The following is a 20,633-nucleotide window of genomic DNA, read 5'->3' as shown; positions in this document are numbered from 1 at the left end:
TTGTGACCTGAATTATATCTTACACATGTAAATGGTCTCAAGCAGCTTGATATTAATGGGGAGGCAGAGAAGGAGTGGGAGGATGGGGGCAGTTTTGCAATTGGGATAAAACGAATTTAACAGAAGGATCTGATTACTAATTTTGGAGTCCATTTTCTGAGCACAGCCAGCCAGATTGATCAATACCAGGCCACAGGCAGGGAGTGGAGAGAGTGGAAGGAGAGATCAGAGAGGGGAAGGTACATCAATGGCCAAAGGGATTGGAGGTGGAGGGGTGAAGATTATGGGGACTTGAGGAGGGCATGAAGGAGTATTGGAATTGCAGGGTAGGGGATGTCTGATCATTGGGGAGATTAGGTTTGCTTGGTGGGCCAGGGAGATGCAATCCTCCCCTTCCTGGGAGCGAGTTAGTTGCCTGGCACAGCCCTTTCCACCCCACATCCACAAAAACAGAATGTGGACGGCCTTATTGGGATTAAAACTGCCCCCACTTACTCTGCAGGTTGACCGAGCAAGCACATAGCAACAGATGTCCTGACATATGGGATTACATACATAGGATTACTTAGGATATATGGCACAGGAAGGCCATTTAACCCAACCAGTCCATGCTAGCTTTCACGCTCCACTTGAGCAAGGTTGGCAAGATGTAATGAGTGGCATGCCACAGGGATCAGTGCTGGGACCTCAACTGTTTACAATTTATATAAATGACTTGGATGAAGGCATTGAATGGGTGGTTGCCAAATTTGCTGCTGACACAAAGATAGGTAGGAAAGTAAGTTGTGAAGAGGACATACGGAGGCTACAAACAGATATAGATAGTTTAGGTGAGTGGGCAAAGATCTGCCAGGTGGAGTTTAATGTGGGAAAATGTGAAATTGTCCATTTTGCCTGGAAGAATAAAAGAGAAGCATACTATTTAACTGGCAAGAGATTGCAGAGCTCTGAGGTGCAGAGGGATCTGGGTGTCCTAGTGTACGAATCACAAAAAGCTAGTATACAAGTACAGCAAGTAATTAGGAAAGCTAATAGAATGTTATCATTTATTGCAAGGGGAATTGAATACAAAAGCAGTTGTACAGGGCATTAGTGAGACCACATTTGGAGACCTGTGTAGAGTATTGGTCACCTTATTTAAGGAAGGATGAAAATGCAATGGAAGTAGTTCAGAGAAGGTTTACCAGACTAATACCTGGCATTTGTTGGTTGTCTTATGAGGAAAGGTTGGACGGACTAGGCTTGTATCTGCTGGAGTTTAGAAGAGTAATAGGTGACTTGATTGAATCATATAAGATCCTGAGGGGTCTTGACAGGGTGGGTGTGGAGAGGATGTTTCCTCTTGTGGAAGAATCTAGCACTAGGGGGGTCACTGTTTAAAAATAAAGGGTTGATCATTTAAAACAAAGATTAGGCGAAATTTTTTCAGTCAGAGAGGGTCGTGAATCTTTGGAACTCCCATCCTGAAAAGGTGGGGGAAGCAGAGTCTTTGAATATTTTAAAGGCAGAGGTAGATAGCTTCTTGGTAAGCAAGGGGGTGATAGGTTATCGGTAGGTGAGATGCAGATTTGAGGTTATATCAGATCAACCACGATCTTATTAAATGATGGAGGAGGCTCGAGGGGCCGAATAGCCTACTCCTGCTCCTTGTTCGTATGTTCATATGAATCTATCTTCATAACCCTCTATTCCCTTCTGGCCCATATGGTTTTCTAGTTTCCCATTAAATGCATCTACACTACTCCCTTCAACCACTCCCTGTGGTAGCAATTTCCACATTCTCACCATTCGTTATGGGTAAAGAAGTTTCTTCTAAATTCCCTATTGGTGTCTATCTTATATTGATGACCTCTAGTTATGCTCTTCCCCACAAGAGGAAACACTCTCGCTGTATCTACTCTATCTAAACCTTTCATAATTTTAAAGACTTCTCATAGGTCACCACTTACCCTTCCTTTTTCAAGAGAAAAGAAATCCAGCCTGTCAAACCTTGCCTCATATGTATACCCTGCATAGAGAGTTTGAGGAACTAGGCACTAAATTAAAAAGCAGAACCTCAAAGGTAAAAATCTCTGGATTATTACCTGAGCCACATGCAAATTGGCAGAGGATACATAAAATTATAGAGTTAAATTCGTGGCTCAAACACTGGTGTGAGAGAAGTGGGTTCCAGTTCGTGGGGCACTGGCACCAGTACTGGGGAAAGTGGGGGCTGTACTGTTGGGACAGTCTACACCTGAACCGTGCTGGTACCAGTGTTCTCATGAGCCACATAACTAAGGATGTAGAGAGGGATTCAAATAAAATAATGGGGCCAAGGGATCAAATTTGGGAAGATGGGGTAAATCAAAGAGTAGAGACAAGGTAAGGGAGAAAGATATCAATGTGGGAAACGATAAACAGACCGTGACAGAAGGGACAGAGAGTACAGGGAATACAAATCTACTCTTATCTAGTCAGATAAGACCAGAGGCTACAAAAATAATAAAAGGACAATGCACGCAGCATTCAAAATGAAACAGATGAACTGATGGCACAAATAGAAATAAATAAGTGCTATCTAATAGCCATTACAGAGACATGGCTACAGGATGACATAGATTGGGACCTGATTATTGAAGGGCAAATGAAGCATTTAAGAAGGACAGGAAGCTAGGAAAAGTTGGAGGGGTGGCTCTATTAATTAATGAAGGTATTAGCACATTAGAGAGGGTTGGCCTAAGTTCAGGAAACCAGGATGTAGAAGCGGTTTGGGTAGAGACGAGAAATGATGAAGGCAAGAAGTCACTTGTGGGAGTGGTTTACAGGCCCCCTAACAGTAACCATTAAGGTAGGATGGGGTACAAAGGAAGAAATAATGGGAGCTTGTCAGAAAGGCACAGCGATAATCATGGGGGATTTTAATCTACATATAGACTGGGAAAATCAGATGGGCAAAGGTAGCCTAGATGAGGAATTCATAGAATGTTTTTGGGATAGTTTCTTAGCACAGCACGTTCTGACATCAACCAGAGAACAGGCTATACTAGACCTGAAATTGTGCGATGAGATAGGATTAATTAATGACCTCATAGTGAAGATGCCCCTAGGTAGCAGCAATCATAATATGCTTGAATTTTACATTCAATTTGAGGGAGAGATGATCGAGTCCAAGACTAATATTTTAAACTTAAATAAGGGCAATTATGAGAGCATGAAAGCACAGCAAGCTAAAGTGAACTGGCAATTTAGGTTAAAGGATAGATTAATAGAGATGCCGTGGCAGACATTTAAGGTCCGATAAATTCCAAGGAGAGGACCCATCATCCATGGTTAAAAAAACAATTAGAGATAGTATCAAACTTAAAGAAAAAGCATATAATTGTGCAAAGATGGGTGGCAGGTCAGAAGATTAGACAGAATATCAAAACAGCAAAGAATGACTAAAAGATTGATAAGGAGGGATAAATTAGAGTATTAGAGAAAGCTAGCTAGAAATATGAAGACAGTAAGAGTTTCTACAGATATTTTAAAAAGAAGAGAGTTAACAAAGTGAGTGTTAGTCCTATAGAAAGTGAGTCTGGGGAATTCAAAATGGAAAATAAAGAGATGACAGATGAAATAAACAGGTATTTTGCAACAGTCTCTACTCTAGCGGATACAAGAAACATCCCAGAAATAGTTGTAAATCAGGAAATGGAAGGGAGGGAGGAACTCGAGAAAATTACAATCACCAGGGAAGTGGCACTGAACAAATAGTTGGAGATGTGAGCCGACAAGTCCCTGGGTCCTGATGGACTTCATCCTAGGGTCTAAAAAGAAGTGTCTAGTGAGATAGTTGATGCAATGGTTTTAATTTTCCAAAATTCCCCTGATTCAGGGAAGGTTCCATTAGGTTAGCAAATAGCGAATGTAACTCCCTTATTCAAAAAGGGAGGGAGACAGAAAGCAGGAAACTACAGGCCAATTAGCTTAACGTCTGTGAGAAGGAAAATGTTGGAAGCTATGATTAAGGACGTTATATGGAAAAGCTCAGGGTAATCAGGCAGAGTCAACATGGTTTTGTGAAAGGGAAATCATGTTTAATCAATTTATTGGAGTTCTTTGAAGATGTAACATATGCTGTGGATAAAGGGGAACTAGGGGATGTACTGTATTTAGATTTCCAGAAGCCATTTGATAAGGTGCCACATCAAAGGTTATTGCTCATGGTTTAGGGGGTAACATATTGGCATGGAAAAAAGATTGGCTAGCTAACAGAAAACAAAGTGTAGGCATAAATTGGTCTTTTTCTGGCTGGCAAGATATAATGAGTGGTGTGCCACGGGGGTCAGTGCTGAGGTCTCAAAATTTTACAATCTATATAAATTACTTGGATGAAGGGACTGAAGGTATGGTTGCTAAATTTGCTGATGGCATATCATTAGGTAGGATAGCAAGATGTGAAGAGGACACAAGGAAGCTACAAAAGGATATAGATAGGTTAGGTGAGTTGGCAAAGATCTGGCAAATGGAATATTATGTGGGATAATGTGGGATAGTCAATTTTGGCAGGAAAAATAAAAAAAGAAGCATATTATCTAAATGTGAGAGATTGCAGAGCTCTGGGATGCAGAGGGGTCTGGATGTCTTAGGGCATCAATTGCAAAAGCCTACTAAGCAGGTACAGCAAGTAATTAGGAAAGTTAATAGAATGTTATCATTTATTGCAAGGAGAATTGAATACAAAAGTAGGGAGGTTATGCTTCAGTTATATAGGGCATTGGTGAGACTTCATACAGAGTACTTTGTACAGTATTGGTCTCCTTATTTAAGGAAGGAGTATTGGAAGCTGTTCAGAGAAGGTTTACTAAACTGCTACCTGGAATGGGCAGGTTGTCTTATGAGGAAAGACTGCACAGGCCAGGCTTGTATTTGCTGGAGTTTAAAAGAGTAAGAGGCGACTTGATTGAAACATATAAGATCCTGAGGGGTCTTGATAGGGTGGATGTAGAAGCACGTTTCCTATTGTGGGATACTGTTTAAAAATAAGGGTCACCCATCAGGGGTAGGCGGGAATGTGGAGTTGAGATTACAACCAGATCAGCCATGAACGGCAAAGCAGGCTGAGTGGCCTAGTCCTGCTCCAAGTGTGTATGTTTGTATACCCACTTATTTCTGGTATCATCCTTGTAAATCTTCTTTGCACCCTCTCCAGCGGTTCAATATCCTTTTATAATATGGTGACCAGAACTGCGCGCATTAAGCAGGTTTAGCATAACTTCCCTACTTTTCAATTGTATTATAAAGCCTAGTGCTTTGTTTGCTTATTTGTAACCTTGCTAACCTGTGGCTCAACTTTTAGTGATTGATGTATTTGTACTCCGAGATCCCTTTGTTCCTCTACCCCACCTAGATTTGCACCTTCCAAGTAATATGTAGCCTCCCTATTCTTCCTAACAAACTGTACTACTTTACATTTACCTGTGTTGAACTTCATTTGTCAATTTATTTGCCCATTCTACAAGGTTATTGATGTCTTCCTGTAGTTTGTTGCATTCCTCTTCGGTGTTGACTATCCCCCTAATCTGCTGCCATCCGCAAATTTAGAAAGTGTTTTTGATTCCTAAATCCAAATTCATATTGATAAGCTGTTTTATTATGATTGGACTCACTTAAGTCAAACTGCAGGACTTACCTTCAAGATACAACATAAAATAAAGAACAATAGTGGGTCTTCAAACTTGGCTTAAACATGAAGTTATTGTGCCATTCTCTTTTGCTGTCAGACTGCGTCACATCATTGTCTTTTCCAACTATCCCTTTTACTGCTGTGTCTATCTGATTTAACACATGCTGTCCACAGCCAGGAAAGAGCAGCAACTCCCCAACATAATATTGCAAGGTACAAAGTATTAAGAGCACAGCAGTGGGCTACGCGGGCCATTAGGTTAATGCTGGTGTTTATGCTGCATTCAAGCCTCCTCCTACCCTTTTCTAACCCCATCAACATATCCTGCAATCTCTTTCTCCCTCACATGCTGATCTAGCTTCACTTTAAATGCACCTATGCTATTCACTTCAACAACCCCTTGTGGTAGCCAGTTCCACATTCTAACCACTCTCTGGCTAAAGATGTTTCTCCTGCATTCTCTATTTGACTATCTTATGTTTATGGCCTCTAGTTCTTGCCTCACCTACAAGTGGAAACATCTTCTCTATATCTACCCCATCAACTCAATTCATAATCGTAAAAACCTCTATCAGGTCACCTCTCAATCTTCTCTTTTCTAGAGAAAAGAGCCCCAGCCTGTTCAATCTTTCTTGATAGCTAAAACCTCTCAGTTCTGGGGTTTTTTTTTGTGCCTTCGTCAGTGCCTCCATATCCTGATTATAATTTGAAGGCCAGAACTGTTCAAAAATGCCAAGACCAGAATGTTAGCAATGAGCAGGATGTCGCGCCACTGGGAGTGAAAGCAGGACCAAAGCCCGCATGTGCAGGCAGGCAGGTGGCAGGACCGTGAGCGACAATTACTGGGCCGTCACTGGGACCACCTCCAATTGAGGATGAGGACCTGTGTCCCAGAGCTGCCGGTCCAATCATGTTCCAGACAGAAATCGATAGATTTCTGGATACTAATGAGATCAAGTGACACGGAGATAGCACGGGAAAGGGGCGTCGAGGTAGATGATGAGCCATGATCTGATTGAATGGCTGGTGGAGCAGGCCCGACAATCCGAATGGCCTACTCCTGCTTCTATGTTCCTATGTTACTTATGTTCCTGTGTACTCTTTAACCTCATGAATCCTAACTTTCTTTGTAGGAGTGCCTTACCTGCTTTACTGCTTCCATTTATACCTCTGGGAGTCACAGCAGTGGGAAGCTATTAATGTTCCTGGGAAATGAAAGTGGCAGCTTGGGCACAGGACTGGATATACTTAAATGTATCAGAAAATAACACAAGTGGGGCTAAGTAGGGATGGAGATGGACCAACATGTTTCAAATTTTTCACCTAATTTCGGGAGTGGTTGAAGGCAGTCTAGTTTATTCCCACTGAAACAGAAGGGTGGGTTGAGAGTAAATGAAGGTAAGTGACCTATCTCGGCTACCGGGGCAAAATTCCCAAGCACATTGCCACAGGGAGGGAGAGAAAAGCAGAATGGGAATTGTCATATGTCATCCCTGCTCACCTCCTAACAGGCAACTGTGATGGCAGGCATGGCTCAGTTGGTAGCACTCGCATCTTTGAGTCCCAAGGTTCTGGGTTTATAATCCCACTCCAGGGCTTGAGCACAAAAATCACAACTGACATGCCAGTGCAACACTGAGGGAGTGCTACACAGTTGGTGGTACAGTCTTTTGGGCGAGACTGTTTAAAGCAAGGCTCCAACTGCTCGGGTGGATGTAAGAGATGCCACAAAGACTATTTTGTGGAAGTGCCGGGGAGTTATCCCTGATGTGCTGACAAATATTTATCCCTCAGTCAACCTCACAGAAACAGATTATCTGGTAATCATCACATTGCTGTTTGTGGGAGTTTGCTGTGTGCAAATTGGTTGCCATGTTTCTTACAGTGATTACACTTCAAAAAAGTACTTCATTGGCTGTAAAGCACTTTTAGAGGTCCAGTGGTCATGAAAGGTGCTATATAAATGCAAGTTGTTCTTTTCTTTTGACAGCTAGCGAAAGGTTGAGGTGGGAAGATGGCGGTGTCCCCACCCTGCACCTTCCCGTCCTATTAAATTCCTCCCTGAGAACCGTTCTTAAAGCCTATCATTTCAGCTGACAAAGTAAACTAACTTAAAGGTTCCAAGATTATGAAAGGGATTGGCTAAATTAGTTGGGTGACAGATTAGTAGGATAAGTTACATGGAAGTGGACAATAAATATAGGTTTGAAAGAGAATTAAGTTTGTTTCTGGAAAAGGGGAAAATTGAAGGGCACAATTAATTGTTGGGCGTGTGATTGAACTACAATGGACTGCCAGGTGGTTACAACCAGCACCCCTGATCCCTCTCTGAGGCCGTGATTTGCAGTCTGGAACCATTCATTTTATGTTCCCTTCACTGTCCTCATGACTCCAAGTTTCTTCACAATAAATACTGGGTGGAATTTAATGCCCCTTGGCGAGCGTGGTAGCAGGGAGGAATTTAGTAGGACGGGAAGGTGCAGGGTGGGGACACCGCCATCATCCCACCTCAACCCAATTAAGTCCGTGGCAGGAAGGCTCGTGGACAACCTTCCCATGCCCCCCTGCTAATTGAGGCCCTCAAGTGGGTACTTAATGACCACTTAAGGGTCTCATCCTCCACTGTTATTCACCCAGCGGCAGGCAGGGGACTCACCATGCAGGGAACACACATCCCATTTGCTTGTGGGCTTCCAGAGGGGGCTCCTTGTTGAAGGGGACTCAGTATCTGATCGGAGGAACCGGCATCGGGAAGAGGGAGGCCTGCTGAGAGCTACTACCCCACCCCCAGCCCCTGCTGCCGATCCCCACTCCTTCCCCTCTCTGGCAAACCCCACCCCATGATCCTCCTCCCACTATCATTCACCTGTAAGATTGCCAAACTATGATTAAATATATTCCTGGAGGTTTCAACATGACTTGCCCCCACGATCTTGCTATTAGTCAGCCAACACATCCATCCTTGTGACATGCTGCCTTCCTACGATAATTGGAAAGCAAAAAGCCTCATTACCCAATTGGATGATGCTTACCTATCAGCCAAATAGCCTTTTTTTTTCCTATTTTCGATATTTTTATATCTGGTAAAGAGAAACATTCAAAGAAAATGACAACAAAATCAATCTTTTTTAATGCCCATGATTTTTCTCCAGGATTGCTCACAGCAGTGTCCTGGAGATTGATCTTCAATTGCCACCCTCCAATCTACTGGGACTACTCCAGACTTTATAGAATTTTGGAAGATGACAACCAATGCATCCACTATTTCCATGGCCACCTCCTTTAGTGCCCTGGGATGTAGATTATCGGGCCCTGAGGATATATCGGCTTTCAGTCCCATTAATTTCTCCAGCAGTATTGTTTTAGTCATACTAATTTCCTTCAATTCCTCCTTCTGACCAGACTCTTGGTTTCCTAGCATTTCAGGGAAGTTATTAGTGTCTTCCTCCATGAAGACAGAGCTAAAGTAATTGTTTAGCTGCTTTGCCATTTCCTTGTTCTCTATTATAAATTCTCCTGTTTCAGGCTGTAAGGGACCTACATCTGTCTTCACTTTTTTTTTCTTTTTACATACTTATGGAAGCTTGTACAGTCCATTTTTATGTTCCTTTCAAGTTTACTCTCATACTCTATTTTTCCCCTCTTATTCAATCTCTTGGTATTTTGCTGAATTCTAAACTGCTCCCAATTCTCAGGCTTGCTACCTTTTCTAGCAACTTTATATGACTCCTCTTTGAATCTAATACTATCCTTAATTTCTTTTGTTAGCCATGGTTGGGCCACTTTTCTTGTGTTTTGTGCCAGAAAGGAATGTATAACTGTTGTAATGGATATATTCGTTCCTTAAATATTAGCCATTGCCTGGCCACCATCATGTCTTTTAATGAAAACCCCCAACCTACCTTAGCTAACTCATGCCTCATACCTTCGTAGTTTCCTTTGTTTAGATTTAGGACCCTAGTTTCAGATCGGACTATTTCACTTTCCATCCTAATGAAGGATCCTATCATGTTATGGTCACTGTTCTCTAAAGGACCCCACACAAGAAGATTATTAATTAACCCATTCTCATTGCACAATACTAAATCTAGGATAGCTTGTTCTCTAGTCGATTTCTCAAAAAACCATCTCGTACACACTCCAGGAATTCATTCGCCATCGCATTATTGCTAATTTGCTTTGCCCAATCTATATGTAGATTAAAGTCACCCATGATTACTGTAGCACCCTTGTTACATGCATCTCTAATTTCCTGTTTAATGCCATCCCCTACTTTATCACTACTGTTTGGAGGCCTATAGATAACTCCCACTAATGTTTTCCACTACTGTTGCTTCTTAGCTCCACTCATTCTGATTCTACAATATCCTCTCTCACTATTGCACTGATTTCATCCTTAACTAACAACGCCACGCCATCTACTATTCCATTTTGTCTGTCCCTCCTCTATATTGAGTACCCTTGGATATTCAGTTCCCAGCCTTGGTCACCCTGCAGCCATGTCCTCGTAATCGCAATCCTATTGTACCCATTTACATCTATTTGCACAGGTCTTAACATCTCATCTGAAAGGCAGCAACTCTAAAAGTGCAGCTCTCCCTCGGCGCTGCACTGGAAGCTCAGACTAAGTTTTGTCTCAGGAATAGGAATTGAACCCACAACCTTCTGACTTTGGGAAGAGTCCTACCAACAGAGACTACGCAGCTGAACTTAGGCTAAAGCTACAGAAAGTGACCAAAAGAATCCCGAAGGGGAATTTCCAAGCTTTCAGGTCATTTGCAAAAGTAGACAGCTTAGGAGGCTTTTCTATCCGCAGTTACAAGTACTTTATCTCCAGTGTAAATAGCAGTGTGCCCAGCTCTGATCCCTGGCATCCATTCATGGTTCTTTGCCATTTTGGCACGCCTTCATTCACAACCACTTGTTACTTTCTCTGACTGAGCCAATGTTCAGTCTATCTCAGAGGTTCTATTCCGTTTATTCAGTTGTACGTCTATGGAACCCCCTCCCATTGAGGTACAGACCGGAATATTTATTATAATTTCAAGAGCCCTTTTGTGTTGGAGGGCATGTGGAGAATGGAAACCTCGCAAGATAACTCAATGCTGTTAGTGTAGCTATTTCTATCACCTGCGTACGGTACAGTCATCTTGAACTGACTGCAGCTATTATTGAGTAAATTGCAGTCAATTAGAAATGTTATAATAACAACAGGTTCTTATCCCCACACACCCGCCTCAAAGCACCAGGAGGGTTTGCTATCCAATTGCGTCAAGCACGTTGGATTGACAATTAGGCTTTGCGATGAACAGAACCTTTCATGACTGCCATTCCGTCCATCGTGCAGTTTAGGATTGGAAACTAGGTTTAAAATGTATGCCATTTGTGTCTCTACAATTGCTCTGTAATGATTTATGATTCCTTTTCAATGTAGGCATTACGGAAGATTCTGTTTGGAACAGCAGTTCAAGTTTTCAACTATGAATGGAAGAAATCCCACTTCAAATTCCGAGATCCTTATTCAGACTTGGCGTATGCACTGGAGGCAGAAAGGGTCAGTGTTAGTAAAAACTGTACTTGTCCAAGTGTGTGCCACATGCACAAACCCCTCACCACTCTTAATTACTGAGAAATCCACAGATGTTTCCTCATATGCACTCCAAGCTCTGGGGTAAACTTTCAACTTGCTGCCTGAGCATTAACTGTTATCTTGGATTGGCCACTCATTATGGAAACTCATCTGATTGTCATTTCAATTGATTCACAATGCCAGTTTTACACCCAGCTAGTTAGTTAAAAATATGTCCCTCCGTCCCCATAAGGGCAACTCCCAATTTACTTAATTCACACGAACAGCGATGGGCCATTCAGGATGTCCCTCCTGGCGGCCACCTTGCCCAGGAACACCGCAGGTCGCTCATCCAAAAACCGGAGGGGCCAAGTGCCCACCTGACCTGCCTTCCCACCTGGTGTCTCCATGCTGGCACTCTAAGCCATGGCTTCGGTGTTCACAATGCTGCAAATATGTTCTTCCCTGTACCGTTTTTAAACCATCTGCCGGGTCAGCATTGGACCCAGCGGCCTACAGGCCCCCACCCCCGCCCAGCCCTTCCCGACCATTGGGAAGACACATTTCATGCTGGGCGGGCCTTAATTGGCCAGCCAGCGTGAAATCATGGTCGGGGGCTGATCGCGTGCTGTGGCCCGTTTCCTGGCCAGTCAGGTGCTCGCCAATCGCCCGCGTCACCAAGGGTAAAATTCAAGCCTAAGTGTATGTACCCTTATCCTTTAAATGGTTCCTCTGCATCTACCCTGTCAAGTCATTGTATCATGTTAAGCACCTCGAAAGGGTCACCCTTCAGTCTTCTATACTTAAGTCCTGAAATCTAGCACAAAAATCTAGGTTGCCACTCCAGTGCAGTACTGAGGCAGTGTTGCACTGTCAGAGGTGCTGTCTTTTGGATGAAACATTAAGCCCAAACCCTATCTGCCCTCTCAAGCTGACATAAAAGGAGTTCATCTCAGATTAACCAACTTAAATTGCGCAACTATACAGACAACAAGAATAATGAATCAGTAAACTAGAAGATTTTGCAAAGACATAACATTTACCACAATAGGTAATATTTCTATTTGTAAAGAACTCTGTCACAATGAAATGCCTCAACGCGTTTCACACAATAACTTACTTTTGAAATTGAGGAAGACCAATTAAATATGATTCTTTTTCTTTTTATATTCATTCTTAGGATATGGGTGTTGCTGGTAAGGCCAGCATTTATTGCCCATCCCTAATTCCCCCTGAGAAGTTGGTAGTACCTTCACCTCGAACATCGCCAGTTAATGTGGTGAAGTTATTCCCACCATGCAGTTGGGTCGGGAGTTGTAGGATTTTGGCACTGCGACAATGAAGAGACAATCGATTTGTGTCCAAGTCGGGATGGTGTGTGACTTGGAGGGGAACCTGGAAGTGATAAACCTGGAGCCATTGTCCTTAACATACAGCACAGAAACAGGCCATTCGGCCCAACCAGTCCATGCTTGTGTTTAAGCTCCACTCAAGCCTCTTTTGTCATTTTATCATTGTAACCATCTTTTCCTTCTTCCCTCAAATGCTTGTCTAGCTTCCCTTTATCCCCCTCAATACAACTCACTTCAACCACTCCCTGCAGTAGCACATTCCCCATTCTGACCATTCTTTCAGTAAAGAGGTTTCTACTGAATTCCCTATTAAATTTCTTCTACTAGGCGGTAGAGGTTGTGGTTTTATGATACATTGTCTAAACACACCCATTTAACTATTTTATGCTCAGTGTGTCATAGCAGATTAATAGGATTGTAATAAAGAATATCAACACTATTTTGTTTTAAAAATGATTCATTCTTTTTTAAGGGTGGTACAAGGTCCATTCAGATGGCTGTGCAAGCACATGTTCTCAAGTACTTACTGTTCACCAGAAATAGTGAAGTGGAAAGCCACAACATTAAATGGTAAAACAATACTCTCACCTTGACTTATTTAGTAAACGTTTGAGAATAGTTGTGAGATGTTATTGATTGGTTTAATGAGTTTTTAGATGATTCCACCCTACCTGGGGCAAAGCCTTTGGTTAAGTCCCAAGGGAAGAACGTGAGAAGCATTGGAAAGGCTACTAACAGGCTTGCATCTGCCTTGAAGCCAGAGGGGAATACATCTTAAACAAGCTAGTTCCTTATTTACACATCTTAGAATTAACATTATCAACCCTCCAGAACTGTCCTGGAATCTCCAAGAATAGTGCCTCCCAAATGTTTACCTGGTGTGACCCTATTTTGATGCCACAGATGTCATGTGACCCTGGGTTGCAACTTTGGAGGAAACGAGAGTTGTTGAGTGGGTGGAGGGGGGAGCGGGGCAGGGTGGAAAGGAGTTGAGCGTGCCCCATCTCTACCACCCTCACACCCCCATTTCTCCCTCCTTCACTCCCATCCCCTCCCCTTCCTCCCCTCATCTCCCCCTCCTTCATCCCCCATCCCGCCTCCTTCAGCCCCCATCTCCCCCTCAGTCGCCCCATCTTCCCATCCTTCACCCCCACATCATCCCATCCTTCACCCCCTCCATCTAAATATACAAACATACGAACATACGAAATCGGAGCAGAAGTAGGCCATTCAGCCCTTCGTGCCTCCTCCACCATTCAATAAGATCATGGCTGGTCTGTTTGTGTTTTGAGTTCTACATTCCCATTTATCCCAGACAACCTTTGATTCCCTTGCCTAACAAGAATCTATCTACCTCAGCCCTAAAAATATTCAGTGACCCCACTTCCACCGCCTTCTGAGGCAGAGAATTCCAAAGTCGCACAACCCTCTGAAAGAAAAGTTTCTCCTCATCTCTGTCCTATAAGGGTGACCACTTAATTTTAAAATAGTGCGTCCTAGTTCTGGACTCCCCCACAAGAGGAAACATGTCAATTTCCATGTCCATCTTGTCAAGACCATTCAGGACCTTATATACTTCAATTAAGTCACCCCTCACTCTTCTAAACTCCAGCGGAAAGAAGCCCAGCTTGACCAGCCTTTCCTCATAAGACAATCCGTTCATTCCAGGCATCAATCTAGTAAACCTCCTCTGAACTGCCGCCAATGCATTTACATCCTTCTTTAAATAAGGAGACAAAAACTGCACACTGTATTTGAGAAGCCATCTCACCAATGCCCTGTATAACTGAAGCATAGCATCCTTACTTCTATGTTCAATTCCTCTCGTAATAAAGAATAACATTTCGTTAGCCTTCTTGATTGCTTGCTGTACCTGCATACTAACTTTTTGTGACTCATGCACAAGAACAATGTACCTAGATCCCTCTGCATCTCTGAATTCTGCAGTCATTGTCCGTTTAAGTAATAATCTGCTCTTTTATTCTTCCTGCCAAAGTGAACAACTTCACATTTTCCTATAATACATTCCATCTATCAGATTAATGCCCACTCATTCAACTTAAATGTACCTGTCTGCAAATTCCTCATGTCTTCCTCATAACATACTTTCCTACCTATCTTTGTGTCGTCTGCAAATTTAGCTACCTTACCTTCATTCCTCTCATCTAAGTCATTTATGTAAATTGTTTTAAGTTGAGGCCGCAGCACAGACCCCTGCGGGGCCCCACTAGTCACATCCTGCCAAGTAGACAAAGACCCATTTATGCATACTCTCTGTTTTGTGCCAGCCAGCCAATCCTCTAACCAGGCTAATATGTTATCCCCTATGCCATGAGTTTTTATTTTCTGAATTGGGAGCAGGAATAGGCCACTCAGCCCCTCGTGCCTGTTCTGCCATTCAATAAGATCATGGCTGGCCTGATTTTAACCTGGTATTCCTGCCTATCCCTGATAACCTTTCACCCCACTGCTTATTAAGAATCTATCTACATCCGTCACACCATATTTACATCATTCACCCCCATACCCCTCCTCTTTCACCTCCATAAATTCTTCTTCACCCCCATCTCCCCTCTTACACCCCTCATTTCCCCTTCCTTCACCCCCATCCCCTCCTCTTAACCCCTATCTGCCCCTACTTCACCCACCATCTCCTTTCCTTCACCCCCATCTACCCTCCTTCACACCCCATCTCCCCCTCCATCACCCCCTATCCCCACTCCTACCCCCCCCATTCCTACTCCTACATCCCCCACCTACCCTTCCTTCACCTCCCAACTCCCCCTCTTCACCCATCTCCCCCCTTCACCCCATCCCTCCCTCCTTCATCCCATCTCCCCCTCCTTCACCCCCATTCTCCCCCTTCTTCATTCCCCATCACCCCCTCCTTCAGCCTCCCAACTCCCACTCCATCACCTCCCCATCCCCCCTCCTTCACTCCCATCTCCCCTTCCTTCATCCCCATTTCCCCATCCTTTACCCTCCATCTCCCGCTCCATCACTTCCCCATCTCCCCCTCCTTCACCCCCCACAACTTGCAACTTGGACCAAGAATTAAAGATTAATCATTTGGACACTATTGTGAGCAACACAGGAAAAACCATAGCAGTGAATGTTTCCTTTTCTTAATTTTCTTTGATCACTTTGGTTTATTGGTTGTAAAAATATTGCAGATGCGAAAAAGGTGTTTTAAGGGGCGGGGCAGTTGGAGGTCGGAGGTCATGTGATGAAACCTCGAGGAACGCGTTCAACCAAAGTTGGCCACCAGGTTAGAATTAGAGCAGGAGATAGTTGGATGAATCTTGAGCCTGCAGGGAGAGGAAGAAGGTGCCTCCATGTTGAGGTGCCCTCAAATGCCAGGATAAGTTTCATTTTAATGTGTCGAGGGCAGGCAGGCCCTAATTTGTCCAGCATCATTTCAAAGCCAGGAGGGAGTGGCCTTTGCCAAGGCGGGGCCCTCCATGGGCCATGGAGGGCCTTAAGGAAGGCACCCGTCCCTTCCCCCCAACACCACTCCCCCCCCCCCCCCCCACCCCCACCCCCCACCTCCCCCTACTCTCTTACATAACCCTCCCCCCGGGAACCTACTCAGTCTGCCGGTTTCCCCACGCAGCAGTGGCCCCTCCTGACTGGGGAGAAAGTGGCTGTTAATTGGCCAATAAATTGGTTTAATTGGTCGCCCATCTCTGATTGGTGACTGACCACACTGCTGAGGTTCCTGCCATCAAGAGTATCCCATGACTGTGAGAAATTATTGGACTTTCCTCCTGACCCCTTCCGCCAGCATGTTCTGAGGCCTCCCATCTTCCAGCCCATCTCCAGAGGGCTGGTAAGATCCACCCCAGTGTAGGTAACATCAGGCCAGATAGTGATTGGCCTTATCTGTATTGGAGATGCTAAAGCATCCACATAGCGGTAAGCCCTCAGTTGCCATCCACCATTTGGCTCTGAAGTTGGTCACGGATGGAAAGAATCTACAACCGGTGCCTCACATTTTCTGCATTCTCTTGCAGCCTGCTTGGAGTGAGCCATAAGGAGCAAGAAAATGCATTGGCAGCAGCGCTTTCTGACATTCTGTGGATAGCAGGGGAAGGAGTTAAGAGCTTTGTTTGTTTGGTGACCACTGACTGTTACTTCGCTCCTACAATTGACTACAAAATGGACAGCTACACAGAAAGAGTAAGACCCATTCCCACACCTACACGACAATTGTGAAGTTGAAACGTTATTTTATTTGAATTGTGTATAATTTATATATTGTAAATTTTGCAAAGTTTCCTATTCTTTAAATGAGATACCAAATCCAAGATCCAGTTTTCCTGTTTGGGTGGCCATTAGGCCTGAGTAGCACTGTCGAAGGAGTGTAAGGAATTATCTCCCTTAGCTCTGCATCAAAGATCACTCCCATTGCAACCTGTTTTGCCCGATGATAGGAATATTACTTTACATGCACAATATCTGGTATACAACACAGTTAAACAATTGTTCCTATATTTATTGTAGCATTGCCTAGGGATCTTGTTTAACTCATTCACAGATGTGAACATCACTAGCAAGGTCAACATTTATTACATATCTTTAATTGCCCTTGAGAAGATGGCGGTCAGCCATCTTCTTGAACCACTGCAGTCCGTGTGGTAGATCCACAGTTCTGCTTGGGAGGGAGTTCCAGGATTTTAGCCCAGCAACAGTGAAGAAATGGAGATATATTTCCAAGTCAGGATGATTTGTGATTTGGAGGGGAACTTGCAGGCGGTGATGTTCCCATGCGTCTGTTGCCCTTTGATCTTCTAGGTATTAAAGGTTGCAAGTTTGGAAGGTGCTGTCAAAGGACCCTTGCGGGTTGCTGCAGTGTATCTTGTAAATGGTGCACACCCGAGCCACAATGTGCAATTTTACTAAAATAAATATACTTATATACCATATATTTAGTGTAGTGTTGCCTAGGGGTTGGACACTTGTTTCTCTGTTTAGCTGGATGCAAAACCCTTTCATGATCTTTTAATGAGCAGAAGGGAAAACACTGTCAGGACATATGTTGGCCATAAAATTTGAAAGAAGTTTATTAAAAGTAACAGATAACCAGTAACAAGAGACAGTGCAGCAGCTTGTAATTTTTTTTATTTGAACTACATTGTTTGTTCGTATATATATACATAAACTATAGGGCACTTCGCTTCTTATAAGCTTAAATAACTCTCAGCTACCAATTAGAGAATCTTGAGACACATCCTGCAATTGGGTTACAGTATAGCAATGCAGAATAAAACTGACAAACTAGGAGCACAGCGACTGATATTTACCTCTCAAACCATTAAAAGTTAAACAATTGGGCTACAGGAAGACAATAGCTCTGTCCCGTAGATGAATCAATTTTAATCAAATTAACGTGATAGTTGCAGAAACACTGCCCACACCACCACTACCCATGCCCACAACTGGCGCAAGACCCCAGGGTATTTGCATGTGTTGCCTATAGCGCCTTACTTTGATAGATTTCAGGACAAAGAATGAAGTATGGCTTAAGCTGTTTCTGACTGTTCTGCAATCAAAATGTATTTGAACTAGAATAGTATCTGGGAAGTCATGGTTTGCTTATCAGACTGTAATGTGTATCCTCTTTAATCTCTGAAAAGCAAGATGGCAGTGGTGCGTTACAGATCACTCAGGGAGTTGAGTTGCCGTGGCAACAAGCACTTTTACAAGCATGTTGTAGCCTGGAGCTATGGATAGTGATGGTAGAAGTTCCAATGTTCTTTCCATCATATGGCTGATTAGGAATCTCCCCGACTCTTACCGCCTGTCCTTGGGAATGTGTCAGAATGATTTGCAAGTTGATATTCAACCTGTTAGGCCATGTTATGAACATACCTTCCTTGGCCATCAAGTCCTGGGGTGGAACTCAATCTGAGAGCTTCTGGCTCAGAGGCAGGGATGCTACCCACCGCGGCACAAAACCAAAAAGCCAGATGGCAGTAACCAAATTTAAAGTGACCAGGCGCATCTTTTAAATATTAAAAATATAACAGCTTTCTTATGATTTGACTTGTGAAAGATCTCCCATTCACTAAGCTGCAGTGTTATGTGAGTGAAACGTGGTATGATTGAACTAAGCCGAACACTCAAGAGGATAAATTCACAGGACAATAGAGCTGTGATTAGGTTTCAGGCAAGGTTTCTTAGCTTTCTGGAATCTATTAACGATTGTAATGGACAGAGATGAGAGAGAGACTGGAATCCCAATACCCTTCCCTTACAGTCCGTAATCAGTGTGTTTTTTTGAAAAGGAAGATGTGTATGCTTCTTAACCCCTGAGTGTGTGATCAAGTGGAGAAACCAGCAGCAAGCTTTTGTGGGTTTAAATAAAGAGGATTGTTTATTCACGCATTCGCTCTGAAAGTCGAAACGCTACATCACTCAAACACATACATGTACGAAAGATACAGTTCAAGAAGATAGTGCACTTTTACCAATTACAAACAAAGAAACAGCTTGTAAGTCATGTGTTGGCTTGTCTTAAGAAGAAGCATGTTGCAGGCCCATTGAGGAAGACATTTTCACTCCTGAAGTGATAGGCTAGGTGGATTCAAATAGCCGGATATAGGGTAGATGTAGGGCAGTGTGAGAGATAGTTCCCGTGAAAGTAAGATGCTCAGGCTGATTAAGGGAATAGTTGATACCACTTGAAAAGAGTCCCCTTGATTACAGACCCCATTTCTTCAGGGTTCTTACTGACCTCTTGACAAAGTTTCTAGGGACTACAGCAGAGCCATTGTGAGAGTCTACTCCCAGATGTTTCTGAAAACTTACCCTAAATCTCTGATGGGAAATCGTAATCAGTCAGATCTCTTTGGAGTGGCCTATGCTGCTGCCTCACATTGTTCTCATTTTTCTTTAGCTCCAGCTCTTCAAATTCACAGAAAAGGAAAAACTGCAGAATTTCATTTCTGAACATATCTACTGTGTAAGTACTGAAACGGGCACTTAATTGCTGTTAGAAAATGAAACTATGCAGTGGTATATTAGTTCAGTTTAATGCAAGAACGAGACTTTAGAAGGGTTGCTACAATTAGATGGAAGCCATTGAATGTCTACAAATTGTATTTCTATAGCGTCCTTAATGTAGCAAGACATCCCAAGGCGCTTCCCAGGAGTATAATCAAACAAGTCTGACACTGAGCCAGTTAAGTTGATGTTAGGAGAGGTGGCCAAAAGTTTAGTAAAGATTTAGGTTGTAAAGAGCATCTTAGAGGAAGAGAGAGAGAGATAGAGAGGTGGAGAAGTTTAGGGAGGGAATTCCAGAGCTTGGGGCTGAGGTAGCTAAAGGCTCTGCAACCAAAAGTGGAGCATTTAAAATCGAGGACACGCAAGAGGTTAGAATTTGGAGCTGCACAAAGATCTCGGGAGGCTGTGGGGCTTGGGGAGAGGTGAGGCCATGGAAACAAGGGTGAGAATTTTAAATTCGAGACATTGCTTAGCTGGGGGCCAATGCAGTTCAGCAACGCAACTCTGGAGAAGCGATGGAATAAAAAGGGAACTTTGATGTTTTAGCGGGCAGCATTTTCAGAAGTGAAAAAATAAAGCTGTTGAGGTCACATTTAAATGACAGTTAAAGCAGCAACAGATGTTAACAAAAAGTTAATAAAACTACTTCGCCTGTGATGAAGTCAGTGGACAAGAAAGGATTTTACAAAATTATAATTCTGTTTATGTCATCAGGTTTTATAAAATGTATTATTATTGTTCACAATAATGCCTGGTGCCACATCTCTGATCCTTAGACGAGCACATGCTGCATCTACCCTGTTGTAACTGGGGTGCTGTGCTGTCACCCCTCTTTCTCTCTCTGACAAGTAAGAGGATTTAGAAAAGTAAGAGTAATAAAAATAGCATGATGAAAGAAAGAAAAACTTGCATTTATATTGCGCCTCTCAACACCACTGGACAACCCAAAGTGTTTTTGAGGCTATGATGTACTTTTGCAGTGTAGCGACTGTTGTAATGCAGGAAATGCAGCCGTCAGTTTTTGCACAGCAAGCTCCCACAAACAGCAAAGCAATAA

General features: G+C 43.2%; 1 protein-coding gene across 1 annotated transcript in view; it reads left to right on the top strand.

The window, feature by feature from the left end:
- The window catches only part of mindy4b (MINDY family member 4B), a 46,534-nt gene that overhangs the window by 13,230 nt on the left and 12,671 nt on the right, over positions 1-20,633 (top strand). Inside the window, exons 4-7 of the mRNA XM_078564455.1 lie at positions 11,085-11,204; positions 13,044-13,141; positions 16,585-16,750; positions 19,470-19,535. Of these exons, the coding sequence (XP_078420581.1) occupies positions 11,085-11,204; positions 13,044-13,141; positions 16,585-16,750; positions 19,470-19,535 (450 nt within the window). The remainder of the gene's footprint in view (positions 1-11,084; positions 11,205-13,043; positions 13,142-16,584; positions 16,751-19,469; positions 19,536-20,633) is intronic.

The sequence above is a fragment of the Cetorhinus maximus genome, chromosome 19 (genome assembly GCF_964194155.1).
Source record: "Cetorhinus maximus chromosome 19, sCetMax3.hap1.1, whole genome shotgun sequence".
NCBI classification, from domain to species: domain Eukaryota; kingdom Metazoa; phylum Chordata; class Chondrichthyes; order Lamniformes; family Cetorhinidae; genus Cetorhinus; species Cetorhinus maximus.
This window is presented reverse-complemented; position numbering and strand designations above follow the sequence as displayed.